The 26,913-nt window shown below is 43.3% G+C and overlaps 1 protein-coding gene across 1 annotated transcript in view; it reads left to right on the top strand.

Moving 5' to 3' along the window:
* Positions 1-26,913, top strand: part of CFAP53 (cilia and flagella associated protein 53) — a 181,744-nt gene that overhangs the window by 109,869 nt on the left and 44,962 nt on the right. Inside the window, exons 6-7 of the mRNA XM_078674795.1 lie at positions 11,572-11,788; positions 24,198-24,300. Of these exons, the coding sequence (XP_078530921.1) occupies positions 11,572-11,788; positions 24,198-24,300 (320 nt within the window). The remainder of the gene's footprint in view (positions 1-11,571; positions 11,789-24,197; positions 24,301-26,913) is intronic.

The raw sequence follows: 26,913 nt of genomic DNA, 5'->3' as shown, positions 1-26,913 counted from the left end.
GCAGAAACTCTTGTTTCTAAAGTCTTTATATCTAGGTTAAGAGACCACCAGTGGGTGGGTTGGTATTTGGGTGTCTGGGAACAGTTCAATAGATACCAGATACACACACACAAGGTCAATTTCAATCATGTCAACTGATCGCAGTTGGATTTTTTGGTTTGTTGTGAACACGAGCTGTATATTGGACATCTACTGGACCCCCTCATTCCCCACTATTCAATAGCTAATTGGAATTTAGGGTTAGGGTTCTATCAATGATTATTTGAAAGTAAGGGATAAGGAGATGTTTCAGAGGGTGCTGCATCGTAGAATCCTCACTGATATTCATAAACCTACAATATTCCTGTGCGTTTGCACGGAACCCTGTACACTTTCTCTTCAATCATATAAAGTCAATCTTTAGATGGAGGTAGTTATCTTGATGTCCATGAAATTGGTGGTACCTCTATAAATAACAAGATAGGCCTACTTTTGCTGAATGTTTCTGAACCATAAAATGCAATTCATTATAAGAATATGGCCACATTGCCGCACCTAACTGAAGACAATGCTGTGTTTAATCCTTAAAATCCTATAGGCTATATACAAAGTGAGAAAAATGAAGGAAGAGTAGCCTGTCAGGTCGTGGGTGCAGAAGCTGCAAAGAAAAATACACCGTTACTTTAAGGAGCTAGTAGCTTCCCTTCACAGCATGCACTTTACTGGCAGTTTGCCTCATAGAATCAGTTTTTTTTCCCGGCTCATGCCAGGAGGACCTCAGAACACTCGCTTTGTTTCTTTACCTACTTCTTTCTTAGCCAATTCATAAAAAGTTAGGTTTTTCTGCTTGATGTTTCTGAAGTCTATATTTTTCACCAATGTTTACCACCAAGAATGGTAATTTGTTTATGAAATTACCTTCTTTCTTCCTGAAATGCCCTTTATGTGGGCAAATAAAGGCTTCATCAGACCCACATTCTGTGATTGTTTTTATCTTCCTCCATCACACACAGTTAAAGAGTGCCAATTTTGCCAAAAGATCATGAGTGCAATCGCCTTAGAGGAAAACCTGAGAACCTCTGAAAAGAAGAGGAGATAAAAAAGTTGAGAGAAAAAGACGGAGAGGATGCTCCCTCTTCGGAAACCAGGACCTCTTGTGATAAAGACTCCTTTAGAGGGAGATCTGAAGAGAGGAGGTGGAAAAAACATCACCACCATCATTCTGGTCTTTCTCGCCACTCCAGGGAATACTGTTGAGGCAGACGTTGGCACTGTCCTGCTCGCCATCAAGGAGAACAGCAACAGCCTCATTGACATTGATTACAACACTGCATATACTGTTGAACCTATTTCCTCCAATGATGTTAATACCAGTTCCTACACCACAGCCATCGTCGGCAGAACACTCAACACCTAAACATCATCAGTCTACGTCGAGAAGATCAGATTCAATGCTGTTGATGCCGAGAATGTCGTCAAAACACTCAGGGGCATATGTCCAAGCCCCTATCGCCACCACAACGTCACTTTTACTGACGCTGTGGTGGCGATAGGGGCCTCGCCTTATTTACGAGGCAGCGTTAAGCCGCTTAACATGGCTTAATGCTGCCTTGTAAATAAGGCCCCCTTTCACGCTATGCTTAGCGTGAAAGGGGTGGGCAGTAGGCATTCCACCGCAACACTCATTGTTTTTGACGCTGCCCCCTATTTACAAGGGCAGCGTAAATAGGAGGCAACACCAAACCTGGAAAACCTGGTCTTAACTTGGCAAAATGAGGAGAAATGCTTGGAAAAAGCAAAATGCCTTGGATTGTTTATGTGTAGGAAGGTGAACAATCCTTAAAAAAAAGATATATTTTGTAACTTCCATGTGTGCTGCATTAAGCAGCACACATAGAAGTGTCAAAATGGCATTTCAAGATTGTTTATGTGCAGGAAGGGCCGCCACTGCCCAATTCTCCTAGACATTCTACTCCAAAAAGATGAAAAAGATTACCTTATTTTTTGCCTTTAACACCTAGGTATTATTCCTCCCACTCATATTTCACATATACTCCTGCATCTTCATCCGCGTCACTTCTTAGATTGTCTCCTGTAGGCGCCATCCTTGCATTTCAAATTGTATTAGTCGGAGATGCAGCTAAATGAAATATACAACTTCAAACATCACAAGCAGCAGCTTTGGTGATAATGGAGATTCTTCAACCAAGGGCTTCTCCAAGACCTACTTTACCTGTAAAACCGGATTTGCAGATCTTTCAGAAGAGAAGTTCCATACACCAGCTACTACTAAAGCCACAACAACTTGGCTTCTAAAAGCATGCAAAGCCTTCAACTAGGATCCTATTTATCTGAGGCAGGATCCTAAACCAAAATCAGCAATAGCCTCTGCTGTAAGAAAAAGGCACCCTTGGGCTCCAAATACTTCTGTAACTTCTGAAAAAAAGAGTAAAAAACAGGATGCAGTTGTAAGAAAATTCTGTAATTCTGCAGCTGTGGCCATACACCGACTAAGAAATGGAGTGGGTGAAAAAATAGGCAGAAACCTTGAATCGATGTATTTAGAAGAGAAACATAAGTTCTCCTGCTCCCAATAACATCACAGGGACAATAGATATCAGTCCAGACAGAGGGTTATATCCCCTCTGTGGTCTCTCTATCTCTGATCTCAGGGTTTACAACAACATCAGCAACTTTAGTTCCATCATTGGAGCAATTGAAGAAGAAATCCGCTTCAACAGCAGCAAACACAGCACCAGTATTCCTCCAAGTCATGAGCTCCATCAAAACCTCACTCCCCCTATACTGTTTGCCGCTATTTCACAGAGTGAAGGTTAATAACCACCGACAAATGGGTTTTACAGATCATCCAGAACTGCTATGCCATCCAGCTCAGAAATCCCCCACCTTCAATACCTCCAAAGTAAGCATCAAAAAATCAATTGTTGCAGTCAAAAAGGAGGTAACATCTTTACTCCAAAAGCAAGCAATTGAACCAGCTACTCAAAAAAAAAAAAGGAAATGGTATCTATTCAAGATAATTTGTGGGTCCCATGAAAGACACGAAAACGGAATTCAGGCCTATCCTCAACTTAAGACAGGCAAACAAATGCATCGGGAAACAAAAATTCAGGATTCTGGCCTGCACCAGATATATCCACAATTAATAAAAGGAGACTGGGTGTGCTCTGTGGGTCTTCAAGATGCATACTTTCTCATACCCATAGTGAAAAAACAGATAAATCTTAAGATTTACATAGAGAACACAGAGATCTTAAGATTTATATGATTGGCAATACAAAGTCCTTCCATTCAGTCTCAAATTAGATCCAAGTAAATTCTCCAAATTCATGCCAGTGGTTGCAGCTCACCTTCTAAGAACAATGATTTGCATTTAGCCCTATCTAGACGAATGGTTAATGAAAGGCATCTTCTTATTGTCATGCACAGTTAGACTTTATCATCACGACCGACTGATTGACAAAACTGCTTACATGTCAATCGCAGTGAGTCAGTTTCCTCCCCTCACCAACTTCTTGAATATCTAGGAGTCACTCTGGATACTCTAAAGGGAGAAGTGTATCCTTTAAAGGAGAGTGTCTGTAGTATTTTTCAGAACTGTCACCAGCTGTTTCAGTTGTCACATCAAACTGTTCAATAGATCTCATCCCTACTAGGATACATGGTGCCTTGCATTTATCTGGTCTCCAAATACACGTTTTCACATGAGACCTTAACCATAGTGCCTCAAGGATCAGATGTCCCAATGGAAAGACAATTGGGAAGACAACATTTCTCTCACCACGCAAGTCAAAAAGTCTTTGACACAATTTACTGAAAGATGTACCTTTTTACCACGACCTTGCAAACCAAACATCTGTCACAGATGCCTCTCTGAAAAGATGGGGAGGTCATCTACAGAATCTCACAGTACAAGGCCTGATTTAGAAAATGAGCAATTACACCACCTAAATGTCCTGGAGTTGAAGGTAGCCTTGGAGGCATTTGGTACACCCTGTTGTCGAACAGGATACTAATTCAAACAGACTATACAACAACAATGCTCTATATGAACACACAAGGGAGCTCCAAATCTAGGATTCTTTCTTTAGAAGCTCAAGCAGTCTGGCATTGGAAAGAAACTTACTGATTCAAGGAATACATTTGTCTGGCATTAACAATTGTCAAACAGAACTCCTAAGCAGAAACTTCACTGACAATAAAGAAACAATACAGACGTTTTCCAAGCCTGGGGGTTTGCCGACATAGACTTATGTGCCACAGGGAAAATGCAAAATGACCAAACTTTGTAGAGAGAATTTGGGAACGTTGGGCAATGCCCTTTTGATCGATTAGTCAAAATGTTTTCTCTATGCATTTCCTCCGATCCGATTAATACTAACAGTATTGCTCAAACTCAAAACATTGCATGCATTAATGATTCTAATAGCACCAGAGTGGCCCAGACAATGGTGTTATCCAGAGGTACTTCACCTCTCTATCAAACACCCACAAGAGGTTGGTGGGCAACACATAACCTTCTATTGAGGATGCAAGGCAAAATGTATCACCCCAACTGTGAGAGGCTGACCTGGTATATGATGTCCACTTATGTAAGTGGGCACCCTGCGCCAGTCCAGACAACCTTTATGGTGATTTAAGAGGTCTTAGACAACCTTAGAAAGCTCTCTAAGTGGTAGCTGTGGAGAGCAACCTTCAGGCTTAGTCCTGAAGAAGTGTAAAGCAGATTGTTTTACCAGAATGCAATCTTATATGTATAGATTAAGTGAAAAAGAACCATACAATGTGTATACAAAAACATGTATTTATTATATAACACTCACTGACACATACAGCTATCTCCTACCTGGAGATATGCACAATGCACACAATACTTTGCATTGAAATAACGTAAATAGCACCAAATACACAGTGGACACCTGGGTGGGGGGCCCAAACCATATACTAAGAAAATGGTATAAGAACCACAACTCATGTCAAGACAATTTCCAGAGGACATAGAAGTGCCGTGGACCCAAGGAACCACCCAAGGTGAGTGACTTAGAACCCCACAGAGATCGTGTGGGAACACGACGGTGTTCTCTGTACAAATCAACGTGTAAGTCACAGTTGCAATTTTAAGGATTAAGGACCCTTCCCAGTGGACCCTGAAGAAACCCAGTGGAAAACAGAAGGTTGGAGAGCCACCCTACCCGTGGATACCCTAGTACCCACTTTACCTACACTGGGGAAGCCATGTGCATAGGTATGAAGTGATGTTGGAAACCGCAGTCGAACCACCGGAGGACTTCAGGAAAGTGCCTCTGCTGGAGAAGGAGGAAGTGTTCGGTGGAATCCAAAGGTGCATTCAGGATGAGAAGTACCTGCAAGCAGAGGGGACAGAGTCTAAGTCACTCAGGAATGACCCAGAGACCTGGAAGACGAGTGCCCACCGATGTCGAGAGTTGTGGGAGAGTTGACGGTGACCTTGACTCTACAGCTGTGAGGACCTGGCGATCCTGAGGAAGACCAGAAGCATAAGCTGTCCCACATCAGATGTCGAGAGTTGAGGGGTCACTGTCCCTCAGGAGCACCAACAAGCCATGGCAACTGCCAACAACATAGAAGTCGAAGAAGGTGCAATGTCGAGACAAGCAAGGTCCAGGGGTCTCACCACAAGCAGGGGAGTCAGGGCAGGCCCTGGACAATCAGTGGAGCCCAAAAGAAACTAAGATGACCCTCAGCAGGACCCACAGGCCGGAGGCACTGGAGTCGCAAGAGGACCTCGAGCAGCTCACCAAAAGATTCAGGCCATGCTGCAAACGATGCGATGTGGTCAAACATTTTGGTCAATGGAGATGCTTGAGCTTGGGGTACTTGGAGGCAGAACATTTGGTGAAAGGAACACAACAAGCCTTTGCAACAGCAAGTCAACACAGCGCACTGGGGTTTGGTTCCTGCGGCTCCCACGAGGGAGAGGGCAGAGCAGGCCTCGAGAGCTGTGGAGAACCACCACCTGTGTAGTTGAGCCTTTCGGAGTCCATAGGAGCTCAGGAGAGCAGCCCGGTCAGCTTAGTTGCGGTGCCTGCAGATGCAGGGAAGTGACTCCTTCATGGGTGATTCCTTCAGGTGTCTTTGATGCCCACAGGCCTTGGAAGGTTTCTGTATGGTGCACGGGCAGCAGACTGGGAGGGGGACGAAGTAAAGCTTAAACGAAGTCCAGCAAAGTCCAGAGTGCCCAGACAGTAGAAGTTGAAGGGGTGTCTGAATTGAATTGTGTCCCACGACAAATCTAGGGACCTAAACCCAGGTAAGACCATAAGTACACTAAAGAAAGGGTTGGGACAATTCAGGGGACCCTCCCAGGTGAGGGTTTGGACAGGGGGAGGTTACTCCCATATCCTTTGTCCAGTTTCGCACCAGAGCTAGAGCCAATGGCTCCCAGAGCTGGTTTGAACTGGGCTATGTTTGGACAGGGGGAGGTTACTCCCACGTCCTTTGTCCAGTTTCGCACCAGAGCTGGAGCCAATGGCTCCCAGAGATGGTTTGAACTGGGCTATGCAAGGAGGCACCAATATGCCCCTCATGCAGACTGAGTGACGTTGGCAAGTGCACCCGCCCGTCTCCAATACACGAAATCCTGTCTGGGAGGTGGTCACACCTCCCTGTCCTCCTGTGACAGATACCTATTATTCTGCCTTCTCTTGCTCGGGCTTGGTTCAGCAGCAGGAGGGAAGAATCGTGTCTCTGGTTGCCAGCCATGTTGTGCTGTCTGGGTCTAGAAGACTGGTACCTGGGACACTGTGAGCCTAACGGAGGGCTCTTCCAGTGCTTGGAATCAGAGGCACCCTCACACTTAGCACCCTCCCTTCAGGATTGATAAGTTCTGTAGGGGTGACTTATAGGTTTTAAGTGCAGTGACCCTGGATATAGGAAACCTATATCTTTCGTAAGTGGTGCTAGCACCAGCTTAGACAGGCTGCAATGGCTGGCCTGTACTTGCATTTTGAATGGTCTCCCATGGGTGGCATAATGCATGCTTCAGCCCATGGGGGACCTCTGGGGTATCATATACTAGGGGCTGATAAGGGTACCCCAGTATCCAATCTGGGATATACCCAAGTACTGAGCACAACAATTTAAGGGAGACAGCTGCGAGACTGGGGTCCTGATTAGCAGGATCTCAGTCAGACTAGTCAAAAACAGCATAGCACTAGGCAAAAAGTGAGGGTAACCATAAAAGCTGATTCTACTTTCCTACACCAACCTACACTCCTTGAATGTGAGGTCTTGGCTCTTGAAGTCTATTAATATAGACATTTAAATCTTCCTCTAGGCCTTATGATCATTCTCAATGAAGTCAAATATCTGCACAAAAGAGCTTCTTACGTATTCAAGTGGAAAAGATTTGTCATCTGTGTATTCAAAACATTAATAATCTAATAAAATGGCGAGAGGGTGTAATTTTACCTTATTTACCTTCTTTGGCACTATCAAATTTACAATTCTACTCTATAAAATTCAATCTTGCTGCCATAACATCTTATAGAAAAGGACAAACACAAACATCCTCCTTTACTATGCCAGTTGTTAAAGACCTCCTGGAAGGATTAGAAAAAAATACTTTTGCTATTAAGCTGCTTGCCCCTATGTTTGAATTAAAAATAATGTTATCCAAATGAATGGCTCCTCCTTTTATCCTAAACATCACACCTCCAAGCAGAACCTTCCTTGGAATGTAGATATTTTAGTAGCAATTACGTCAGCAAGAAGAGTAAGTGAACTCCAAGCTCTTTCCTCAACAGAACCATACACAGTATTTTACAACAACAGAGGTAGAGTTCCTTTTTTTACCAAACGTTGGTTGATATTTTCATATTTAACAATTTCACTTCTGGTATTTTTCAGTTACCCTTCTTCCCCGGCAGAAATAACCCTCCATTACTTAGATGGTAGAAGAGTTTGTACATTTTATTTGGACAGAACTAAAGAAATTCGTAAAACAAATTGTTGTATATAACTTATGGACCTCTTAGGACTGGTAAGGTATGGCTTTCCCTAAACAAATTGTAGTTAGATGGATTGTTATCAATTGGCTAACAAGGCCTTTCCAAGTAAACCTAGAGCTCACTCTATATTTAGTAAGGTATCATCTATTGTTTGAATACATATGCCCCAATAAGAGAAATATGTAAAGCAGCTACATGAAAATATGTTCATACTGTTTTCAAACATCGCTGCTCAATTTGGCCTGGAGCTGCTGGCAGGAGCAGTTAGTGGTGCAGGAAGTGGTCTCCCAAAAAGGGCCCTGGCACTTATTTATTTATTTATGTATTTATTTATGTATTTATTTTTTTACAAATTAAGCACTACCAAGCATTATTGTTGGGACGAGGATTCAAGAGCTGACTCTTAACTAGTTCAAGCAACATTACAACATATTTTTAATTAGGGCAATTAGAACTTGTCATGCCTCCTGTTAGGATACTTTGTCATTTTTTCTGATTTATAGCTTTGTATTGACACCCGCGGGTTAAGGATATGCTTGGTACTCTAGTCTACGTTTATGACTATCTGTGAGGATCCTACAATGCAGAATAAAATGTTACGTACTTGTTTTCCAAGTTCTTTATCGTAGGTATCCTCACTGAAGTCATAAACAACCTTTCCTCCTCCCCAGCTGTCAATACATTTTCTATTTTAAATCACTTATCACCGTTCAAAAAGAACTGAGGTTGTGAGGCAGACTGCCAGTACAATGCATGCTGGGAAAGGAAGCAGCTGGCTTCCTAAGGTAACAGTAGTTTTCTTTGCAGCTTCTGCGCTCTAGACCTGGCAGGCTCATTTTCCTTCTTTCTCACTCTGTATAAAAGGTTTTTTTTTAGGATTGAACACAACATTGCCTTCGGTCAGGAGCTGCAATATATGGTCCTATTCTATTAATGAATTCAATTTGGTGGTTCAGAAAAATCCACTAAAAGCATGCCTGTCTTTTTATTAATGGAGGTACCACCAATTAAATGCATGATGAGATAACTACCTCCATCGAAAAATTCACTTTAAATGCTTGTAGAGAAAGTTGTCCGGGGTCCCCACAAATGTACAGGAAAATTCTCTGTTTATGACGTCTGTGAGGATACAAATGTTGTTGATCTAGAATCTAGGAATATAGGTAAGTAACATTTCCTACTGGAATCTGAATGATTAGACTCAGCCAAAGGAACAGTACCCTAAATGCAGGATAAAAGGAAAATATTCATGTGTCTATGTTGGGGTGGATATTCAGTGATATAGGCATAGGCCTATCACAACATACGTCCTTTTCATGCTCCACATTCTTCCTCGACTCCCAGATACAGCAGTTGTCTTGGGTTTATCATGGGGAGCTGGCTGCATGCTTCTCGAGGTTTACGGCTGATTTGTTTCTTCAGGTCATCCAGTCTTCATCGTCGGACAGTTGGGTCTTGCTCTTACATTTACAGCTCCTCACCTCTGTGGGAAGTCCGGTTCTGTGCTTCCCAGCAGAGCACAGCAGCATGGTTTCTTTCCCTGTCCTAGTTTCAAGGGAATTAGTAACATGGGGTGTTATGAGATGTCACACCAAGCTGGTGCTGCAGAGCATCTTCTGAGGTCAATAAGTTTGGAGGTAAGGGGCCACAGTAGTTATCTTGAACTTGGACACATTTTGCAAAAAGGGCCAATTGCATCAGGTTCTAGGTTAAAAAATTGGTACCTCAATCATGGAGAGCCTCTTGCTGGACGAGCTTCCTAGGCTTTCCAAGAAGTAAGGAAAGGGTGGAGGGGACGAACTATTTAGGAAAATGTTTATTCCATGGAAGATAGTCTAGATACCCTCAGTGAGGAGGTCCTTGATATGTCCAGAGCATCCATAGCAGAGCACATAGGGCCAGCTTCTACGCCACAGACGGGCTGCGCCTTCTGCCGTGAATTGGCTGGGCAGCTACACGTCCATGAGGTGGCAGTGCCCATGAGTGCTGCAAGAGTGCTTTGACGAGGTGGGGCTGAACCCCAGTTAGTCCCTCAGGTTCCCGAATTGTCTCAGGATCGTTGTGCCATGCCAGGCGTTATTGTTCCCGCAGTCCCAAATACAGTTTAAAACTAGATGTGTCACAGCCCAGGCGTATCTGGGCCTCTATGACAGAGAGCTCCGTCACAACAGTACCGCAGCTGCTTTGGCTGGTGTTTGGGCTGGTGAAGATGATGCGAGATTGAATGAGCCTGGCAGAGCTTGACCAGTGCACGTCTAAACATCTTGCATGCTTGTCCACTCCTCAGGATACCCTTTTGACACATCCTTGAAAAATCCCTCTACTCCTCCTCCTCTCCCACTCTCTTTTCCAACCCAAACTATGTCTTACTAGTTCAGAAAAGTCTACACATTCAGCAGACTTATCCGGATGAGTTTTGGGATTGCTGTTTGAAAATGTTGGTGTTCTGAATCAGAATTTCCTTTTCAGCTGCACGACATGTTTTTTGTAACCCTAAATAATACTGGTCTCAAGAATGTTGTGTATTTTAGTCTCGTGGTTGAGTGCATTTGTAATATTTTTCAAACATATTCAAAGATTGCTCTGGTGAATGTGAGTGCACCCAGCTTTGTTTGCATTGATAATATTTAAGCAAACTCATTCAAACATGGTTGCAGTGGATCCACATATGTTGTCTTTGAAAGAATGAGTTAAAATAATACAGACTGATTTCTTGGTGCCTGCTGTGCATGCCTGCATATATGCACACACGTGTGTGGTCTTCTTGATGTGGCTAAAAGCCATGGGTGCAACAAATCTTTTAAGAGAGGTGGTGAGAAGGGAGCGACGAGCATGAAAGGGTGTGCAAGCAACAGAGAAGAAGAGTGGCAAAGAATATTTGAAAAAGCTAGCAGCATGGGGCAGGGTGTGGTAGTTAGTATTGGATGCCCGGATGGGGCGGGCGAAGCAACATAGAGAGTGAGCAGCAGTGTGGGGCAAAGTGAATGGGGAAGAAGCACAAGGGTTAGAGAACAAAAAAAATGCACTCCCATGAAGGTTTAATGTAAGGTGACCAGGCGCCCCGGAATTGCCACGATGGTCATGGTTTTTTACCAGATGTCCCGGCAGATTTCAGGAAATGTAGCTCATGTCCAAGTTTTTAAAGAGGGTTGACTGAAAACCGCAAGAGGTGCTTTTTTATGTTTTATTAAGCAGGGATAGTTAGCAGTTTTTTCAAGGAAGCAATTTAATTAACAGGCAAGCCACTGCTTTTAAAATTTGCATTTCATGTATATTCTACCTGCCTGTTCTGTAATTCTCTGCTGAGGAGCGTTGTCATTCTGTGCGCTCGCTTGAAGTAAAATTGCAGTCCTTCTATTTTGGTGAAATGTCCCGGTTTTTGGCTTTACATTTCTGGTCACACTACTTTAAGGGAATAGAAAAAAGTAGTTCCCTGAATGTAGCACCAACAGCTGTGGAAGGATACAAGTCACCCAGAACACAGAGTCCTAATATGCTTCTGGGTGAGACGAATGCAATAATCAGTTATATGAAGTAAATAAAAAAAAACAAAATGAGAATTTTTTTCATACGTGTTTTATAGGAGGAGATGCGCAAGGAGCAGCAGATCTATCGGGACTACCTAGCCAGGCAGTTAGAAGAGGAAAAACTACAGGAGAAAGAAATGGACAAATTGATTGATGCAGAATTGCAGAAAACATGGGCCAAGCGCACAGAGCAAATGCGGTTAGAACGCGAAGCCCGGGACCGCTTAATGCAAGAGGTCATGGATATGCGACATCTACAGATATGTGAAAAATGTAAGGATCTGTTTAGAGCTATGTTTTTTATACTCCATGCTGATGTTTTTGGTTAGTAGATTAGGAATATTATACTCCTATGTTTTTTGTGCAACAATTGATCATGTTAAGGCTTACCAAAAGAAATGCTGAATCTTCTAAATGGAAGGATTAAGGGAATAAGGGCCAGATGTACGACCCAATTGTGCTTGCGAAAAACGGGTTTGTGAACCCGTTTCGCATGCAAAAACCTATTGGGCCATGTACATAGCCTATTTAGCGAGTCGCAATTTTTTTGAGACTCGCTAAATAGGTTTTGCGACTCACTACTTTGAAGGTGTGTTCCCTTCCACATAGTGAGTCTCAAAACTATGTACAAATGTTTTGCGACCGCAATTGCGTTCGCAAAACACTTGAGAAGGGATCCTTTCCAAATGCATGCAAAATAATTTTTTAAGGGCAGGCACTGGTCCCAGGGCCTGCCCTTAAAAAATGAAACAAAACCGTTTCATTTTTATTTTTTAAATGCATCCCGTTTTCCTTTTTCGAAAAAGGGGATGCATTAAAAAAAACTGCTTTAGTTAAAAGCAGTCCCAGACATGGTGGTCTGCTGAGCCCAGTAGGCCACCATCCCTGGGAGGGCTGGCATTCCCAATGGGCTCGCAAATTGCGAGAGGCTCATTAATATTAATGAGCCTCGCAATTTGCGATCCCATTGGGAATCGCAAACAGTGTTAAACACACTGTTGTACATTTCATTTTAGTGCCTCGCAATGTGAAACTCGCAATGTGTCACAAATTGCAAGGCGCTAAATGACATGGTCGTACATCTGGCCCAGAGACTGATAGATGTATAGTTAACCTTAAGTGTCTGCAACTGACTTCCAGTCTGTTGTATCCATTACAAATAATGATACAGATGGTACACAACGGGTAACCACGTATGTCACTGATACATTTTGGAGGCATGTAATAACTATGTCTCAAGGCTCAGTGTTTTTTTAAATGTCTTCAGAGCCCAAGAATGCGTTTTCCATCATGCCTTACCCCTTGCATATAATTATGTGACCTATAAACACATTTTTGTATATTGTTATGTTACTTGAAAATCAGAATTATCTCATACCTGGGAATTACTTAGAATATTTCATAGATATAATGTGATCTGCATGAATAATGGGTTGGAAGTCAAAGGTAATATACAGAAGTATATGATCATTTCTTCCTCTCTTGTTCCTCTTCAATGTAACAAACTTTGTGCAGAAAGTTTTTTATTCATTTGATTTGAAATAGGACAGAGTTCTTCTGCTTTCGTTGTTTCAAATATTCTCTACTTTGTATTACCATTTTCAGTCCTTTGTCCTTTGTAGATAAAGCCCACTTTATTTTTACGATTGTTCTTTATTCTCTAAGACAAACGCATCATATGTACACCTTTTCAGCTTGGAGTCTTCAATACTAGAGACATATATATATATTTTTAACAAACTCTTTTCGTTACCATTTAATAATTTCTAACAAGTATAAAGTTGCATCAGAACATGATGGAGGCTATCAGTGCAGTTTCATAAGCCAGCCCTGCGCTGTACAACCTTTACCCAGAGTAACCGTGGAGCGCATTCTATGAACTAGATATCACATTAGTCCAGAAAAAAGCTGCATATTAAAGAAAACACTCAAGGGCAAAGGCCCTGCAATACAACTAAGACTGATGGTCCGTCCCCATATGTGCCCCAATTTCCATATCAAGGAAGCAAAATAATGCTAATAAGCGCTAGAGCCAGTTAGGTCTTCTTTCAACATCCACATCAACGTTAAACGTATCGAAGAAGAGTCCACTCCCACTGAAGCAAACTCAGTAACCACAAACCCAGAGTTCCCATCTCCTAAGTAACTTCACTGGCTACCTATTGAGAAAACAGCATATTTAAAAGCCTTTATATATATATATATATATATATATATATATATATATATATATATATATCATAAATCACTATGCTGTGCAGCAGACATACCATTATCTGAAGTTTTCAGTTGCGTCAACCACACCAGGTTCTTCGATCTCCTACCCCTTGCGATCTGAGAGTACCCAAAGCGAAAAGATCTCTGCACAGAGGCAGCTTCTTTCCATACCAAACATGTAGGACCTGAAACTCTCTTCCACTGCACATCTGTACCATGAGCAGTACCTCCAGGTCCAAAACCCTTAAAAACCTGGCTCTTCACCTTGCAATTTTTCATGATTAGGCTCAATCAGCGCCAGGACACCATAACGGTAATTGCTGGCTCTATCAACTGCTAAATAAATAAATTGTAGTCCATTAAATAAACCTGACTTGAACACCCAAGAATAGAGTCATTTGGAGGTATTTAAAAACCCTAAGATTTCCGAACAGGCACTAAACAACTAGTGCTTGATGGTGAATTGCACAAGTTGAGTAAGATGAATTCGTCTTCAGGTCGTTGATCAACCCAAAGGTCAAGTTCCATGTACCTAAGGCAGTTATTCTATTTTCTTACTCACACTCCGTTTACTGACGATAATCGCATTCAATAGCTGTTCATTTTCACCCTCCAACAGTTATATATGAAGCCATACATCCACTTCCCGTGTATTAATGGCGGCCATATCCTGGACGTCGGGGTAGAATTATTCAAAGAGTCACATTTGGGAAAGTGACTCTCTTGATGTGCTTCTGAGGAGGAGAGAGTGGGAGAGTACCTTAGGCCTTGGGACACTAATGGTAAACTACAGTATCGACTGTGTCACTTTGTCCTGATGTTGCAAAGAGGATTCTCAATGACATTGTATTGCAGTGTGCTGATATTAGGCAGGCAGGTACAGTTTTCATTCTTTATCTTGTGACGTGCCAAAATAGATGCCAGTGGGCCCTGCCTTGGCTTCCATTTTCTTGCTTTGTTAGGGCCCACACTTGACAGGCCCTGATCCACTAAGATCACTGAGTAAGTTAAGCCATGTAGTTCTGGGGTTGCATTTGGGAACTGGTTTGATTGAATTTGAGCCTGGATTGTTCGATGCAGTAATTATGTCGAGTTGATGCATGGGGAGAAAAGCTTAGCGGCTTGATTTGTTTGCTTGTATGTTTTGTGACACCTACAAAGAGGAAGGTAAAGTACATTTCCAAGACTATTTAGGCAATCACAGTCCCCTTAAGAGGCAGAGGATAATTTAGTCCTTGCAGTAGGAGAACATTACCGATCTGGTGAAAACATGTCTAAGCAATGGTGCGGATGCTAAAGTGGGGAAACATTGGAGGATGGATTGGATACACGACGTGTCATTCACCCCCTATACATCACAAGTTTTAACTTTACCTTCTAAAGATAATCAAGTCATGATGAACTCATTTCATGCAGCTAGAACATGGTGTATCGGCTTATGCTGATTGTATAGTAATCTTGTGCATTTCTTGCCATTTTATATGCATAATGATATCGACCCTTGGTTCGATGATGGGCTTGTGACAAGAATAACTGGAATAGGTGAAGACTTTTGTAATAGGGGAGGTGAATTTCATTTTTTCAATGACACCGGCTTGGACATATAATCCAAAAGTACAGGTTTGTTCATGTCTACTTGTGAGGAGTGTCACTTTCCAAAGACTTGGAGATACAAACCGCATCCACATGGAATTCTCTTACTGTACTGACAATCTGCTCCTCTCACCTTATCAGTGGCAGTTGGTGACAGTCAAAAATGGTGCGGCGACATAAATACAATAAACATACAATAACTATATATACATACAAATAAACATTAAAAAATGAATAAAGAAAAAAAATTAGCATAGCCTGCAGGTCGCCTTTGATGTTCTCCAGTCCCCGGCTACAGACTCCTCCGAGCACAAGGTCACGCAGTTCTCACAGGTCCTTATCCAATCTAGACACTGTTCTCATGCTGTGAAGCAGCATGAATGAAGCAACTGGATTGGCTGGAGCAGGCTGCCTCAGTGCTCAAAAAGACAGTGGAGGCTTGTGCCTGCTCTTCAACCCAACTGCCGAGGACAGCTGGGTTGGAGAGTTTGAATAGCGCATGTTGGTTTGGCCATAGCATGGTAGCCAGCCAAACCGACATGCAGACTGCAAGCTGAAGGGGCCACTCATCATTGCTGCCAACCAGCAGCAATGATGCACAGGCCCGCCGTGTCTTCCCCATTTGGCAGAAAACTGGAAAAATAAATTGTAATAAAACCATTCATTCCCATTTTATTTTTCCAACTTTCTGCGCAGCAGTGTGTGGGTCGGGAGGGGGGGCAGTGATTTTCTGCTCCTATGGGAAAACCGTCCCTGGGTGCAATAAATAACACCCACCTATTCCAAGGCAATAATAACGTGTTGATTTTGGTGCGTTTCACATCAAAAAATGCATAGCACCGTAAATACCATACGGTTTTCCCCTGTTAAATTCCGGCATGTTTGACCTGCTGAAATTTTCAGTGTGGTATTTATTGCACCAGGTAACACTGGGTGTGGTAACTGTCACACAACTTGAAATTCTGACCCCTGAGCACAGACCCACTCAGATTCAGATTCAGATTAGCTTTATTCGATTTTTGTTATATAAAATCATAAAAGCAACAGTTCATATATATATACATTAATACAAATCATTAGCAATAATAACATTGTTAAAACAGTATTAAATCAGTTTAGACGAGTTCGCTAATCACTAAATTCCGTTTTCTTAAATTTTTTTTAAAAAAACAGACATAACCATAGTACAGGTGGCATTTCCCAATTGCTGCAAACTAAGGAACGCAGGGTGGCATTGCCGCCAGACGCCTTGCCTCAAATACTGTTTGATCCATCTTTTACGCTCACTCTCGTATAATTTACAGAACAGTACTACATGAAAAGTGGATTGTACCGAGGTGCTATCACATGGGCAAGGAGCTAAGGTTCTAGACCAGTCGTTTTTAGTAGGAAATGTGACCAACCGGTGAAATAAATTGAACCTAAATCTTGTTAACATAAATCGGTCAAAGCCCAAGTTGCGTATGGTTAAGTATGGCTAAATTGTGTAGGTGGTCAGCGACAACTGATGTTCACTAACTGTTTTCTTCGTCATTTCTCCTACACACCTAAGAAGTTGAAAGTGGGCCATACATAACCTCTTCAATTCTGATTTCGAAATATTAATGATTGAGACTGGGTCACTAAAAAACTTAGGCCGTTGGATGTCAGTAAATATTTTCCTGATAAACTCAAGCCAGGCTATGCGCTTCGCTTTATCGAGGCCCATGACATCCTTTATTATTTCCTGATTTAAGCTAAGGGCCTCTGAGGCCCATACTCTACGCCAGAGTAGGACAGGTTGCAGTTTAATCAGGTCGGATATATAGTCCATCCCCAATTCCTGATGACAATTAAAAACTGAGGTACCTTTCGGAAGAGCTAGCAAGTATCTGAAAAAATTATTTTCTTCAACTTGAATCGCCGATGTGTCATGATACCCCCAGATCCCTGCCCCATACAACGCAACACTTCTGCATTTAGATATATAAATCTTTAGCATGATTTCGGGGGGTCTTTTGCCCAGCTTAACAGCAAAGTTCTTTAGTGCTCCTATAGTGCGTTTAAAAGATAGGGTCCTGTTCTTGACCTCAGGCCCCCAGGAGCCAGAGCCCTCGATTATAACCCCCAGGTATGGGAAAGTTTTGGTATGCTCAATTACAAGCCCCGACGCTTTAAGATTTTTACAGCTTGCGCGACCCTTACCACACTGCATCACATATGATTTTTTTGCATTTATCATAAGGCCCCTTTCTTCCATAAAATCAAGATATTTTGTTAGAGCTTTCTGCGCCCCCACCTTCGTTCTCGCCATCAGAACCGCGTCGTCCGTGTACAGAAGTGATGAAATTGGCTTATTGCCATACCTTGGGGGGTCTATTTTGCAAGCACCCAGTTCTTCCTCAAGTTTATTCGTGTAAAAGGTAAAAAGAAAGGGGGCCAATACGCACCCTTGTCTTACCCCTTTTTCTATTTTAATGGACCCAGTGCACTCCCCCCTCAACCCATGTCTAACTTTGGCCCTTGCACCCGAATAGAGTTGCCTTAGGAAGAGTACAATGGCAGGCTCGACTTCCATTTCCTCAAGAATTTGCCACATCTTGGAGTGTATCACGCAATCAAAGGCGGCAGAGAGGTCAACAAAAATGGCGTATAATTTTCCTTCTTTAGCCCGAGTGTATTTGGCTTGTAACAAAACAAAGTTTAAAACCTGCTCTACCGTACCCATCCCTTCGCGAAAGCCATACTGTACAGGGCTCAAAATATCATGTTCCTCGGCCCATAGTTGCATTTTATTTAAGACCACCCTCCCTGCCATTTTCATGAGGGAGTCTAATAGTGAAATAGGTCTATAATTAGATGGGCACTCCCTGTCCCCCTTTTTATATATCGGTATAATAACCGATTCCGACCAGGTACCAATAAAATCTATGGCACAACAAGCCTGGAGGACCCGAGTACAGAGTGGGGCCCATAAATCTACGTTTAATTTATAGATGTCATTAGGGATCCCATCCGGTCCCGGGGCTTTATTGTTTTTACTAGCTTGTAATGCAAACTGTACTTCCTGTAGAGTAATCTCCATGTTTATAGGGTGATAATCACTCCCTCTCAGTGGACACCCTATTAATTTGTCCTCTTTCGTGGGGGGCCCCTGTACATTTTTATAGACCTTTGAAAAGAAGTCGATCCAGGTTTTTTCATCTATGGCGATTTCTAGCCATTCTGCCTCCTTCTTGGTAAAAATGGGTGCATTGACTGCCTCCCAGAAGGCCCTGGCGTCTCACTGTGAAGCAGCCAGCAAATTCTGCCATGCTAGGTCCTTGATTTCCTTTTTCCGTTGGCGCCTTGCCTGGGAATACGCCTTCCTGCAATGTCTTATTGCCTCATGGTCCCTTAGTTTAAGACTCAAGGCAGCCTTGAGGGCGGTATACGCCTTGGTACACTTGGAGTCAAACCAACCCACCCCTTTATTGGGCTTGTTTCTCTGCACCTTGTTTAGGTTGTCATGGATGATCCTTGTAATTTTACCAAAGGCCTCCAAAGTTTGTTCATCTGAGGTATTCTCATCCAGACATACCAATATATCTGTGAGAGCCATAGTTATTATTTCTTTAAATTTATTGACCGAGTCTACAGTGCTCCATATAAGTGTCAACCCATTATTATGAGCTAAAGCAATGTTTTGTGTCCGAATAAGTGACTCAATAGTAGTGGTACTAGTTAGCTCTCCCACAGTTATGGTCATACTGAGAGGAAGGTGGTCACTTAGGCCAATTATTGGAATCTCGAAATTTTCTACACAATGTGTGAAACTATTTGACACAATAACAAAGTCAATTACGGAGTGACACCCTCTAGCTAAAAATGTGGCACTAAAATCCACCTTAGGTGTACACATTAAATTTGCAAAGCCAAGGTCAAAATTGGCCAAAATATTATTTAGTACCTCTCCTTTTTTGGAATGCATAAAGTGACACCTGTTCACATTTCCCCCCCTACCATATTCTTGAAATCCACAACTTTCTAGGTCACAAATAATCAGATTAAAATCCCCTACCCATATCAGCATTTTATTTACCCCCGTCGACAAGTTCTGAGCATTTAATTCCCCTTGCAAGCTACATAGGGCCTCTGTGAATTCCCCATTTTTTATGTTGTTATAGAAGTTAACTATTCGTAGCTCGGCCCGGTGGTTTAGGGTAACTGAGACCAACTGATAGTAATGTGAATAATTTCTTCTTGTAATCTTAACAACTTTTAGCAGATTAGAGACATAAATACAGATCCCTCCTTTATGTCTCCCAAACAGGGAATGGACTGCGGGGACATGAAAAGTTTTAAAGCCAAGAAGATGTTTCTCGTTAATAAGCCAGGTTTCTTGTATACATAGGATGTCAATGTTTTGGACGAAGTCTCCCCAGATAGTATTGTGCACTTTACTCTCTAACCCACATACATTCCAGGAGACAATCCTCACTGAGCCACCCCGCTCCCTGATTAATTTCTGCTCTAGCAACGATTTCTCCTTGTCAGTGGTCACCCTATGCAAGTCTGGCATCGGGTCCAGCCCGGCGTCTTCTTGCTCATGCTTTGATGCTTTAATGTCAATCGACATTAACTCAGTACCCCTACTGTCCCCGATGTTGGTTGTTGACCCGAGTGGGTTATCATGTGAAATATCTTTTGTGAGTGCAGTTTCTTGTATAACAGAGTTTAGTTGGTTATGCATTTTCCCTATTACACTATCCCACTGGGTTATAAGGTCATGTGGGATATATGGTGCAGGAGACTTCCCCTCTTGCGAGGCATCTATGTGTATCAATGTGACTTTATTTTTTCCGCCACTCAGTCAGTCACAATCATTTAAACCGGATAGAGCTATATTCCGGTTTGGTCCTACCAAGACAGGAGCATGTCATAGATATCCCCTTTGTGTCCGGAGTGGGTGGCATAGATGTCTCTTTCTAGGGTATTCCCAAGGCTGACTCATTAGTGGGTACGTAATCCTTTTATCTGTCCACCCATTACCTCTGACAGTATGCATTCTGTTTTGGTCTCTGTAAAAATACTCGAGGGGAAGAATTTCAATACCTTGTCTCTGTCTCCCTATATAGAACTTAGCCTCACCAAGGATTCTACCCATTGGTTCGGGACAGTTAAAATTTACTATCACACAGTCCCCTGTTTTATTCTTCCGTGTCCTGCCCGCCCACGACACCCTTCGTGTCATTATGATATTTTGCCATATATTACAACCCTCTGAGGTGTTATTAGTAAGCCAATGTGCCACCTTGTTTTTTAATTGTCCATGGCTTTCACTTGTACCCTTATTCAACGCTGGAACATTTCCCATAACTAATACCAAGGATGATGCCTCCGGTGGTAAATTAATAACTGTCAAAGAGGTTTGATCTCCCGTCTGAACTTGATCCTCATCTGCCCCCTTGTTTCCAACTGGTTTTAATACTGAAGTGTTTGTTGAGTTAATTTTATTAGCTCTGTTTTCTTGAGGTTTCTTCAGGTGGCAAACTTTAGCTGGCTCTTTGGATATAGTACTGGTATCTGTACTGTTAGCTAACATGGTTTTCGGTAGTGTGTTGTTACTAAGCTCAAACCCACTCTCCTTGCTGTAAACTGGTGGCATTAATACATCTAGTTTGCGTGTGTTTTCTAAGGTTAGTTCACTTAAGGTATCGAGCTTCCCATTGATAGCCTTTAGTCTTTCTATCAGTGGTAGGGTAAAGGATCTTAATAAGTGTGTTATATTAGAGAATGTCATTTCAGTCTCTTTTTCTTCCCCTGGTTGAGGTACAGTTTTTTGGGGCACTGGGCACGAAAGAGCCGGTGCTAATAGGCTTTTCCCTGGTTTATTAAATTTAATGATAGCTTTTTTTGGGCTCGGTTTGCCTGACAATTTAGCAATTTTCGATTTCCTGCCTAAATGGCGGCCCCCGCCCCTTTTCCTTTTATTCACTAACTAGCAGCCCGTCCCGACGTTGTCCGGGAGCAATTAGGCTTCAGGGCCCCCGCCTGGCCCGACGTTGTCCGTGGGTCCCCGGAGCCTTCCTTCATATATTGCAGTTTTATACCTCTATGTTTACTTTGTATGCTTTTTTAACCTGCACACGTCACTTTTTCCTCCTGTAATGCAGTATTATACCTCTGTTTACTTTGTACGCTTTTGTAACTAGCACACGTCAATTTTTCCTCCTGTAATGCACCGTTTGGCTCACTTTTGTAATGCATCGTTTGCTTCCTCTTGTATTTTGTTGGCTCACGATTGTCATTTTTGCTTGATTTAATGTAAAGTTTGCTTACTTTGTACGCTTTTGTAACCTGCACACGTCACTTTTTCCTCCTGTAATGCACCGTTTGGCTCACTTTTTTAATGCACCGTTTGCTTGCTTACTTTGTACGCTTTTGTAACCTGCACACGTCACTTTTTCCTCCTGTTATGCACCGGTTGGCTCCCTTTTGTAAGGCACTGTTTGCTTCCTCTTGTATTTTGTTGGCTCACGATTGTCATTTTTGCTTCATTTAATGTAACGTTTGCTTTTGTATTTTGCCGCCGCTCACCGCTCCTAAACAAATAACCTACCTGATCTACCGCTCTCGCTCCTCCCCGCCTGTCCGCCGCTCCTCACCGCCTGTCCGCCGCTCCTCACCGCCTGTCCGCCGCTCCTCACCGCCTGTCCGCTGCTCCTCACCACCTGTCCACCGCTCCTCACCGCCTGTCCGCCGCTCCTCACCGCTCCTCCCCGCCTGTGCGCCGCTCCTCCCCGCGCTCATGTCCACCGGTCCTCTTCGCGCTCCTGTACGCCGCTCCTCCCCGCGCTCCTAACGTCAGCATGCACGTCGCGGCCGGCGCTTCTTCCAAGAGACTACTTTTTTTTTTTGTAAATTTTTGAAATTACGTATATTTATTAAGTTTATATAGCCTATGTCCATCTGCACACCCTGACGATTACAACAATGTATCGGGTGTGTGGATTGGCGCTGTGGTTCCCGAGTTTACCCGCCTCAAAGGTTCAAAGTTCTTCCTTTATAATAGTAGTATAGATTTAGGAGTTGGGGGTTTTGTAGGTTGCAAGTCAGTTGCCGCGAAGGCTTTTTCTAGCTGCAATCGGATGGAACCCCCCTAATGATAAACTACTACATGAGAAATGTTTAGTGGTAATGAGTCCACATCCGAGTCTGTGGATTTATCCACTAGTGTTACAACCTCGTGTTCTTTGGAGTTTGATGTTAGTAGTGTTCTCGGCTCTCCATGGTCCGGCGAGACAGCGTTTTGTAGATCGCTTAGCGAGGAACGTTTCAGACCCATAAGTTCCTTAGATAGGCGTTTTTCTGTGAGGACAATCTCTCTATCATTTACCCCAGTAACTCTTACAAAGAAAACATCTAATGTACCATTTAAGTGTCCCTTTGATGCCGTAGCGCAGCCTCCCCCCCCACGCCCCCCCCCCCCCAGAACTATGAGCCATGATTAAGGTGGGATGGGCGCTTTACAAAGAAATTAATCGGGATAGTCTTACCACATAAGTGGAAACGTTGGAGGTATAGCCCAGCCCAGCCTTGTCCGGCCCTGGACGGCCCGCCCTTTGCCCGGGCTTCGCCCGGCGTCCCGCGAGGCGGGGCTAACACAGTTTTTAAGCACCTCCTGGCGTGGTTTGCTGATGCGTGGCCCGCATGGGCTGATGGGAGGTGTGGTCCCCAGCCCGCTCTCCACTCGGCGGCCGCGCTAGCGTGTTGGCAAAGCTAACGAGGCAGCGGGAGGCAGGTAGGAGGCTCCGGTGGCAGGATAGCGTCTGGGCAAGGGTGCGCTGCCAACAGGAGACAGGCAGCGAGCCCGTTGTCAGTCTGTGCAGAGGTCAGCAAGAGTTCCCCACTCGGCAGGGGCTTACACAGTTTTTAAGCGCCTCCTGGCGCGGTTTGCTGATGCGTGGCTCGCATGGGCTGATGGGAGGTGTAGTACCCAGCCCGCTCTCCACTCGGCGGCCGCGCTAGAGTGTTGGCAAAGCTAACGAGGCAGCGGGAGGCAGGCAGGAGGCTCCGGTGGCAGGATAGCATCTGGGCAAGGGTGCGCTGCCAACAGGAGACAGGCAGCGAGCCCGTAGTCAGTCTGTGCAGAGGTCATCAAGGGTTCCCCACTCGGCAGGGGCTTACACAGTTTTTAAGCGCCTCCTGGCGCGGTTTGCTGATGCGTGGCTCGCATGGGCTGATGGGAGGTGTAGTCCCCAGCCCGCTCTCCACTCGGCGGCCGCGCTAGAGTGTTGGCAAAGCTAACGAGGCAGCGGGAGGCAGGCATGAGGCTCCGGTGGCAGGATAGCATCTGGGCAAGGGTGCGCTGCCAACAGGAGACAGGCAGCGAGCCCGTAGTCAGTCTGTGCAGAGGTCGGCAAGGGTTCCCCCACTCATAATCCGGGCCTGGGTGTGATAACCCTGCATCCCACGTACTTGCTGGTCAAACCTGTTGGGACTTAAAGGGAGACAAACACTTGGAAAATATCGGGACATACACATTTTTAGTGTGGTACGCGGAAAAATCTTCTTGGTCACATTTTAGAAGCTTTACTCGCACTAATACCCATTTATTGCACCTGGTAAATATTGCACCTAACACCTGGCCATTATTAATAGGGCCTTATTCTGGGCCTCCCTGATTAACAATTTCAGTTGGCTTGCCTTTACGTAACTTTACAACCTACAGCATGAATCAATGGCTAAATCTGCATCTGTTGTTGGAAACAGGGTTTGCAACTTTCCTTGTGACACACTTCTGCTAAATGTTGATGCTGTATTTTTGATCCCATCTTGCATTATTTATCCTCAAGTAAATTAATTGCTTAATGCATGTGTGAAAATGAAAAACAAATGTACTTTTTCTCAGTGGCAAGAAATGCAGGTAAACAGGAAGAACTTGCCCGTGACCGAGAACTCTTAGAGAAGGCTATTGAAGAGCACAAGCAGCTAGAACTGGAAAGAGCTTCACGGTAAGTGTCCCTGTTGTGAAATAAGCCTAGAAGAGAGTAAAGTATCACTCAGAAAAGACCAAAATATCACTCACCTGTTGAAATGTCATTTAATGTTGGTTTAACATTCTACATTAGATTATTATTGGAATTTCCCCATCACATACAGTGGTAATAAACTGTTCATGCTTGAAAATATCAACCCGTGTTTGGACTGCTTACAAGCACCCACAGAAATCTAATCAACTTCTACTTCACATTTTTTTAGATTAACTGTGTTTGTGTCCTTTGATCATTTTAACTCTCCAGTATCACATGCTTGGATCTTCTCTTTCGTCATGGTGGGAGTCCCTCAGTAATTATAAAAGGCAATGCACAACCATAGGGAAACCAAGTGACGTTGTTAACCAATTCACATTATTTTAATAGAACCAAACTTCAACTGCGTGAGAGAGTCTCCCCGAGCTCTGGTCAGTTTCTGTGCTTCAGTCACCTTTTGACCTTTTTTCCTTCTTTCAGCAGTGAGGCATTTGACCTTCAAACAACCTTTAGGTTCAATACTTCAATTTGTTTACCACAGCATCATGTTTGAGAGATCTAAAAAGAGGCTGTTCAGACCTTTTATGTGTTTTGGAAAGCAGAGGCTATTTTCTGAAGATCCCCATAAAATAATGCTTACATCCTCATCAAAGATTGTAAGCGTTGCAGTACCTTTTCTGATAAGACATTGAAAGATTGGGAGGTCAGACTAGTCCTTTGGCGCCAAAAGATAAAGACTCAATCTGATTCACTATCTGTGGATATGGAAGTCTTTCCTCAAGACCTGGCTGTTCGAGCAGTGGCATACCCCCTCCCCCAAGCGCCTTGAGACCCTCCCGGGTGAGTAGTGCGCTATACAAATGGTATGATTGATTGATTGATTGATTGATTGAGTGTGGTAAAACGTGAAAATGTAGGCTCTACCTCATATGTCAGGAGCCTAAGAAATCAAAATCTCATAGTAAGGACTATGAGTATGTAAAATCTGTCAAAAAGGAAGACTTCAGTCCAACAACCTTTCTCAGAAAGTCTCCATCGTCTTTGTCAGTGCCTATTACCCCTCTGAAGGAGCTTTCATCAGCAAGAATTCGCTTGTCGAGGGATCCGTCGTTGACAGCTGCTATGTCGATGGGAGCATCGGCGACTGCAAAATCACCCTCTGTAGCAGTGATGGCGTTGGTAACCACAACGACAATGACCTGTTCTTGGTTGATGAAGAAAATGATGACAACCACTTCTTCGACTAACCAATCCCGTTAATGGTAATCTTTAAGTCTCCAGCGACGAGGCCTACATCTCTTCCGAAGGTGATGCGTAGAATACAGACCCCTTCTTCATCGTCAGCGTCGTCAATGAGTCTGTCGGCGTCTCAAAAATCGGCTGTATTTATCTCAACAGAAGGGATTTCAGTGCCCGGATCAGACATCTACAAGCATGGCGTCCCCACTGCCTCCAGTACATCACCTTGAAACAGATTCATTTGGGGATGAGGGACCAGCTTACAGTCCCACACAACTTAATGTAAAATGTCAAGATACCGATGACAACGTTCATGGTAGAGAGACTTTCATATATTTGGAAGGGACTTATTCTTTTCAAGACAGAAACCAGTCAGCGACTCAATCTTCCGACTCTTTCCAGGAGCACTACCTTTATGACAAGCCATATAAAGAACAACATGGTTCATGTTACAACACCATCTCACTGCCTTTATCTTTGGTCACAGACTTACATGACTATTATAGCCTTATAGCCCGCTGCTGAGGGCTATATCTGTTGTTAAAGGCCCGAGTTATAGGCCAGAGAGTAAGATCTTTTAACAACGGGTACAGCCCAGGGCAGAAGGGCTATGAGGCTAGTAGAACTTCCCAACCACTGAGGGTAGAATGTTATAAATTAAACTGAGAGAAACAGAAAGACAAACATTGGAATGTTAGTGGTCTGGGCTTATACCAGCTATTATATTCCCTGAGCTGCTCTATTGTCTTCAGTGGAGCTCTCAGCATTTCAATATTCTAATATAAAATATTTCCTGAAACAAATGCTCCAGTGCCACATACTCCGAGGCACTCTGATGCACCCGGTGCAGCATCCCTTCCTAGTAGTCCTGTTGGTCTTCAATCACAAAAAGAAAAGCGTATATTGCCTCCAATACTATCAGGGATGACTACATTGAAAGTGACATGTATGATCAACCAAAGAAAGGAACTTCCTCAGGATCAATTACGCTCTGCTCAGTAGTGCGGTTCTGTTGGGTAAGACAAATCGCTTTGTAGATGCTAATTAATGCAAGACATACGTATGAGAGCTCTTTGAAACACATATAAGGTGAGATAATGAATCCCCAAGCAAAACTAATAATCAATTTCTTAAAACCCAGAGGTGATTTGCAATGTATTTATATTGTGATTCAATCACGTTACATTGAAATTAATTCATTCAACAATGATATTAGATATTTTTTTCAAAAAGACTGTCGAACACAAGTGAAAATTATGTGACAATTAGTGACAAGTGCTCAATGCGTGAAGCAATGTACAGTGCGATACAAAATTCATATATACAATTATGTACAGGGGTAAAGTTGGTCAGAAT

Source organism: Lissotriton helveticus, chromosome 2_1 (assembly GCF_964261635.1).
Source record: "Lissotriton helveticus chromosome 2_1, aLisHel1.1, whole genome shotgun sequence".
NCBI lineage: Eukaryota > Metazoa > Chordata > Amphibia > Caudata > Salamandridae > Lissotriton > Lissotriton helveticus.
This window is presented reverse-complemented; position numbering and strand designations above follow the sequence as displayed.